The sequence below is a fragment of the Ornithodoros turicata genome, chromosome 4 (genome assembly GCF_037126465.1).
Source record: "Ornithodoros turicata isolate Travis chromosome 4, ASM3712646v1, whole genome shotgun sequence".
In the NCBI taxonomy this organism is placed as follows: Eukaryota; Metazoa; Arthropoda; class Arachnida; order Ixodida; family Argasidae; genus Ornithodoros; species Ornithodoros turicata.
This window is the reverse complement of record NC_088204.1, coordinates 41,691,127-41,698,622: the sequence shown is the minus strand read 5'-3', so window position 1 is coordinate 41,698,622 and position 7,496 is coordinate 41,691,127. Positions and strand designations below refer to the sequence as shown.

At 42.4% G+C, this 7,496-nt stretch overlaps 1 protein-coding gene across 1 annotated transcript; it reads right to left on the bottom strand.

Moving 5' to 3' along the window:
* Positions 1 to 1,431: 1,431 nt before the first annotated feature.
* Positions 1,432 to 7,073, bottom strand: LOC135391461 (probable ATP-dependent RNA helicase DDX56). The gene has a single exon (XM_064621718.1). It carries the CDS (start codon positions 6,903 to 6,905, stop codon positions 5,253 to 5,255), a length of 1,653 nt encoding a protein of 550 aa, XP_064477788.1. The 5' UTR covers positions 6,906 to 7,073; the 3' UTR covers positions 1,432 to 5,252.
* Positions 7,074 to 7,496: the final 423 nt, after the last annotated feature.

Below are 7,496 nucleotides of genomic sequence, written 5' to 3'. Positions count from 1 at the left end.
AACTACGCTACCTAGAATCATGTGGCCACAGCATTTGTCCTTACTAGGTTTTTGCCACCTCATGTGCATGTCATGTAACCTAAGTTTAATTATGTATATTTTTGCGAAGTGAACTCTGAAATTTGCCAAGTAAAAGTCACTTTTTTACCCCACCAATGTGAAGAGGGTGCCAAATTTACTCAAATTAATGATAATTGACAGAAATATTGAGGAGCTTTCGTATCGGGAAAAAATAGCCTAAAATCATGCTCTACGGAGCTCGCCAAGGATATCGTGCGACAAATTTTTCAGCAAAATCATTGTAAGTCCGACGAAAGGAAGTTGGAAACCCAGCCCACACTGGCATGGTAGAAAGAGATAACACAGACATAGCTTACCACATCCGGCTTCGGCTCCATACCTTCCCTCTCCCACTCTCAGGAACTGTCACTTTTCCTTCTATCACTCTGTGGGCTGGGTTTCCAACCTCCTTTCGTCGGACTGACAGCGAGTGAGCTCAAAAAGAGTCCTTGCACGTTATACTCAAGTGCCCCGAGAAGCACGATGTTCGGCTATTTTTCCAGATAGGATAGATCCTGAATATCATTGTCAATTATCACGAATTTAAGTAAATTCGGCACGCTCTTCATGTTGGCGGGGTAAAAAGGTGACCTCTACTTGGCAAATTTCCGAGTTCACTTCGCAAAAATTTACATAATTAAACATAGGTTACATGACATGCAGATCAGGAGTTGGCAAAAACCTAGTAAGAACAAATGCCGTTGACCGCATGATTCTAGGTGGCGTAGTTTTCTAACTAGAATTCAATGACACGTTTTCTGGGACACCCTGTATGTATTTTCCAAAGCAACTGCTAGCTGAACTTCATCTTCTTGCCTCCTGATCTGCCTATAAATAGTGGAATCATCTGCAAAGAGCTTAACAAACTTCGCAAGGCTACATCTGCAATATCATTAATATATGTATATGAAATATGGAATAGTGGTGTACCCTGTGCAATGCCTGAATTTACCTTACAAACACCTTACTTGGTAATGGCGCACTATGACCTTAGTTGTGCATGCGCCACTAAATTCAAATTATCATCAACCCACAAGAGGAATGGCAGTTAACAACAGTGTAACTAGTGATCCTAATTTAGTACAAGTGACTGAATCTAGCCTAATCTAATTTTCTTGTTAGTATCATACAACTTGAGTTTATCCTACAATAGCCTATGAGCCCTATCTGATACAGGTAGTATACACATTATAGTAGTATCACAGGTAGTAAAATTGATGCAGGTAATATCAACCTGGCCCCTATCATTTAGCACATTACAAAAGTCGTGTACATCCAACAATTGTGTAGTAGCTACACAAGCCATGTTGGTGCAATGTTGGTCAGGTTTGTCTGGAAAGTTCAGAACACTCAAGTTCAGTGTATATGTAATAATATATAAATATAATATGTTTTATTTTACAACATACACAAGTAAAAAAAAAGAGGTAACAATTATGTACCTATGATTTATTTCCTCTTTTGAACACATGGATTACTATATCAGCTGACCAGTCACTAGGCAATTTACCAGTTTCTAGCAATTCTGCAAAGTAAGCAAGACATGAAGTATGACAGTTTGTAGGAAGTAAGACCACCAACTCAATGTATGTTCAGGGATGCAGTGGAGATGCTGCTGGCCCATAAGACTTCTTCGGATCAAGGTTAAGTAATTGATTCACATTGCCTTTGCTCGAGATTGTTATTTCCAGCAAAAATAAAGACAACATCAACTGTCACCTGGCGATTAAATTCTTCCGCAACCTTCAGTCTATCTGTAGTTTGTTCATTCCCTATTTTTAAATGCTCTATCATTAATTACATTTGTGTGATTACTATACCAGAACTTTCTTGTGGACTGTTGCACGTGTTCCATAAAAGTCTCATAATGAAACAAATATTAAGGTTCACACCTTGTGCATGCAAACATTCGTCTAGATTGATTTTTAGTTCCACTTGCGGCTTATTCTGTGCTTTGTACGTATAATCTTTTGGTTAATACATGGATTTTGGCTTGTGAACCTCTTGTATGTATTGGGATGAAGATCCTCCTCTATATAACAAGTCCAGGGTTCATCTATGGAAGCAGTATATCACTTATTTGCCTAAAGGTATGTGACAATAACCCCATTCTCAGACATTAGCGAGAAATAATTTCAGTAGCGCCAACCAAAATAAAACACTGTGCATCATGTCGTGCTGCATCAAAGGGATCTTTTGCACATTACACAAATACATGGACAAACTATTTCTTACGTTTGAGTAGACTACACACAAGTGCTGTGTGTGGGTCATGGAAGCTCTGAATGCAGCACTACCCGCTTGTGCATCCACATATAATTAAGTGGTGGAGGCAGACATCGAAGAATCTCCTCTTTGCAACAGCTCTGAGGTGCACCAGTGGGGTAAAGCGGGGAAGTTGGTAATAGATCATGTGGTAACTGCAGCACAGAGATGGGACTAGTGGGAATTAGAATTCTAATTCCCCCTAGTCAACAAAAGTTTATGGAACATTATAATGACATATTTCTTGATAGGACAGACACCCTAGCAGTCAACTGGAGTGGACATCGTTACTGAGGGATACATAGAATACCCAGTCACCTGTCCGTAAGCGTATCTGCTCCCATTTTCTGCAAGGGTGTCGCTCCGAAGACACTCCAGGCACTCCAGTGTGACACTCCAGGCAGAAGATGGCGCTCCAGTGTTCAGCAAACTTTTGCGGGGACCTGCACATCACTAGCAAGGCATGTGAACAGCTGCCTGATAGCCATCCATCTTAAAATTTTCCCCCTAGAAAATCGAAACGTGTTTGTATGGTTCCTTCTGTATATTTCCTCACACATTTGGCATATCGCCACATCATAGCATCCAAAAGTAAATTTATTATTAGTATCATTATCTGAATCACATTATTTCAGAGGTACAACAGGCTACAGAGAGGCTCGCACTTTACGCTCCACTATGAGATACCAACAAGCCAAAACCTCAATCCTACAGAGAGAATTTTCTTATGGGATAGCCCATGTACAGATAGGATAGCACAGTTCATGCAGCATCATCACACCTCAAGAAACTTAGAAGCACTGGACAAGCCCTGACATATATGTGAATATATGAAAGTTCTAAGAGTAGGTCTGGATGAGACTGGTAGTAAATGGTCTCCCCTGTTGCCAATCATTGCAAGTCTGTGTCTGCTTCAACAACATCACACAGTTAATCTGACAGACATATATGCCCCCTTATCAGAAATCACACGCTCCAAGTAGATTTCATTTAATATTCACTTTTTGATTAGTGTGTATGGCAATAAAGCATGACATCGAATAGGTCCTCAACAGGAGCCACTTAGTGCCTGCAAGCAATTCCTTCGCCTCCTAAGATTCTATTATTAACAGTCACCTCTTCCTCTATCTCCACACAATGCAGACTTAACTCATACAAAGTTGTCTTTTGGAATGTGTCCTACTGACGCAGATTTTTTGCAGCGAACAATCGGACATCATGGAGTGTTTTGTGTGAATGGTGCTTTGCATTTGCATCTGGTGGACACTCGAAACATGTCAAGTGAATCGTACACTAGCAAGACTCTCACAGGCACTTATGCCTTTTGGAGAAGTAGAGCACTTTGTTACGAATAAATATGTTGCAATCCATGTTGGTCATCTGTGATGATGCTTCACATAATGGTGCAAGAGCTATATTTTTGTCTGTGTCACTACTTCCACAAATCATCTAAAACGGGCCTTTGTAAGATTGTGACCTCTAGGGAGACTGTACCCAATCACAGACTCTGAAAAAACATCAAGAGCAATCAAATAGTGTTTAGCATGCAGTTTACATTCCAGTCTTTGTTTCCAACTATTTTCATTTAATGGATGGTTTTGGAAGCTGGATAAAAGTTGGGAACCATATGCTTATGCTGAAAAAAAAAAAAAAGATATTCAGTGCTGAAACATAGCGAGCACATTTTGAGGGGCAAGGTACGTAGTGTGTACGTGCATGTTTTCCCAGTTCCACTTAGATGATGGCTCAATATGGCGCTAGCAGGACCCGTGTCTACACACAGTGCCGCATCATCGAGGCACTTCAGTACTGAAAGTTAGATGAGAGCAAGTTTGCAGTAGCTTATCATGACCTACCACTTTGAGATTGCCTATCGTGAGTCGCCTTTGTGCCGTTTTTGTCACCAATCTCTCAAGCATCCCCTGCACCCATGCCCCGATGCTCGAGCTTAGGTGTTGCATTGGGTTCCACATGCATGATCTATTAAGCACCATTCATCCATGTTCACCATCATCCATCACCATCACCATTCATCCATCTGGTCAGCAACTATCATTACCAGGTCTGGATAGCTCTCACTAGAAGCAGTGAGTTATCCAGATCCCCCTCGCCCTGCCCTTCTTGCCTGTGCAGAGCGTGCCTTCGCTTTTACAGGTTTAGGCTCATGTCGTCAATAATACATAAAGCTGTTCCAACCTAAAATGCTGTTACTCCAACCGTAAACAGCATAGCTCGTCGCAGAGCACGCTGATTTACTATGCGCTTTCTATGCCGTTCGGGTATAAACACTCGGACAGCAGTTACCCTTGTTGCGTGCGCTCGATAGTCGAGGTTATGACGGAGTATAAGCAGCCCTCAACTGTAATACTGACCTCTCATCTCATCATCTAGATATGCCCCAGTATGTTTCACAAGGCAGCATTAGTTTTACAGACAGGCACATATTCGTGGCACGTTAATTGGCACATAAAATTTTATTTTCTTCTCCACATCATTAACATAAAAAAAATAAAATTTATACTGATGTCACTTCGGATCCACTTCCTATTGCTCGTGCAGACACTGCAAATCAAAATACAGCACATACTGCATTCCTCAGCATGAAACAGCACATCAGGATAGGAATCATAGCCACTTATACTCCCCGATTAAGCAGGCTTTCCACGATTGTCCAGTGTTCTAGGCATTCTTAGCACTCTTGCTATGGACCAATATACTGTCTAAACTCATCATATCATCATAATATACTCATATAAACTCATAATATCATAAAGTGTACTCATCATATGTCAAAATTAGACAAAAAACAGACATTGAGGCATGCTGACTATATTACCTCTGTGTGTAACATTTTGCGAATTACAGCCCCATGTACATGCAGTGCATGACAAACACAAACAAGAAAAAAATGTCTTTGTATACACATTTTAGTCAACCTCAAACTTAAAACTCTGCAATGGATTGCTTTGTTTCTTTGCCTTTCCACCATCAAACCCTCGTTTCTTCCTCTTCTTCATTTTGAAGTCATTTCCGCAGGGTCCAGCAGCAACTACTTCATCACCATCATCATCATCTTGGCCACGTCTCTTTCTACTAGTGATTCTCTGGAGAGTTGGTGGTACAATGTACTCTGGTACGTTCTTCAAATGCGGCTGATGCTTTATCACATGCAACGCTTTGTCGTGCCGCAGAAGTTTATGTTCACGTGGGTTCTCTTCAAAGTATGACTTCAATTTCTCTGACGTCAACATCTCTGCCTTGATTTCTTTCAGACGTGCTTCGCGAATTGCAATGCGAGTCACGGCACGCAACGCATCTTTGCTTCTGTACCGGAAGCCTTCAATTTCTTCCATTTTGAACTGATAAGGACGAAGTGCACCCAAGGGCATCTCTTGTTCAACTGAAAGCAGCAGCTGTTCTTCTTTGCTTTTCACAAAACTGAGTGCTGAGCCTTGATTGTTTCCCCGGGCAGTCCGACCTACACGGTGGATGTAGGATTGGACGGATGAAGGGAAGTCGATGTTGATAACATTGGACACAAACTGAAAGTCTATGCCGCGACAAACACCATACTCCTTGTCTTGTTTCCGTTTTGACGATTTGGGCCTTCTCCCTCGAACTTGGTCTTCTAAGCTCCTCTTCTCTTCTGACGCAATCAATATTTCATACCGTCCTTCATTAAATTGCGTCACGATGAAGCTCCTGGAACTCACTGGGAGCTCTGAATTGAGGATGCAAGCACGAATTCCAAATTGCTCGAGGAACAGCTTGACTAAGTAGCAACGATCAACTGAAGACACAAACATGAGAGTTTTTCCACGAATAAGCTTCAACTTGAAGAGAGCACAAAGGACTGCAAATTTGTCATCTTCCTCACAGCGGATGATATACTGAGAAAGTTGGTCATGTTGTGCTGGTTCTTCTAGCTTGAGAATAACCGCATTTCGCAATGCTACGCTTTTAAGGTTCAGCACCTCCGGTGTAAGGGTCGCTGACATCAAAATGGCTTGATAGAGTTGGGGCATGTATTTCAGTATTTCATGCACATCTTCGGAATGCCCAAATGAAAAGACGAGGTCGGCTTCGTCAACAACCAGGACTTCCAGCTGTGTCTTCAGATCAATGTGTCCAGCTTGTAGATGTGCCAGCACTCGTGCTGGCGTGCCAACAACGATGTCAGGTCGCTCAACTAATATTGGACGTTGGGCGACCAGGTCGACCTGACCGGAAACGTCAGCACAACGGATGGTATCACTACATGACGTGGTTAGCTCAACGAAATTCCGATAGATTTGGTGACACAACTCTTTGCTCGGTGCCAACACGATTGCACGCGTCGCGGGCTCCACGTTATTCAACTTTTTGACAAGCAACTTTTGAACAAGTGGGACAGCGAAGCTCCCCGTCTTTCCGGAACCGGTACGTGCGCGAGCTAGGACGTCCTTACCTTCCAGTATAAGTGGAATGGCTTTCTCCTGAATCGGCGTAGGTTTGGACCAACGAAGCTTGGCGATTGCTTTCAGCAAGCGATCATCCAGTCCCATTTCATGAAACATAAGACAACTCTCGTCTTCTGCCATCTTTGACAGTTACGCCAAAGTGTCTGCAGAGAGATTCGTCGTAACCTTGCTGTTCCTATGACACTCGTGTTTAGTATAACTACCAAAAACAGTCGCAATTATCACGGCCACGTTGAAAATACCGTGCTTACAGCTTCCATCATTAATGTGATGCTCATGACAATAGTGGAGCACTGTTCGAAGCAGGTCGAAAAACATACACAGTCCGCGAAAATATAATTAATGCGATGGGAAGTAATGTTAAAATTTATTATTTGAGCGCAATCTTCAAGCAAGATCACGTGACTAATGTTTTAGCACCAGACGATTATTCAAACTGTAACTACTGACTGTAACACACTAATCCTAGACTAGGTGGCGCAAGCTACTGCCCATTCTAAAGGGGAAAGCAGCCGTAAAGCCAGCTAGGGCTAGTCTGCGTTATGTCTGTGCCCCTTTCGCCTTTCACTATAATTCACCATACTTTCACTCTTTTATCGAGGGAAAAGCCGCCGGTTCCATATCTTCCATCCATCCGTGGGCTCGGCTAAGTTCGGATGCATTCAGCACAGCGTACCGCGCTTTTCAAATAACACTTTGGCGAAACACCGG

Coding starts and splice junctions, on each gene's coding strand:
- LOC135391461 (XM_064621718.1), bottom strand. CDS start 6,905: ATGGCAGAAGACGAGAGTTGTCTTATGTTTCATGAAATGGGACTGGAT.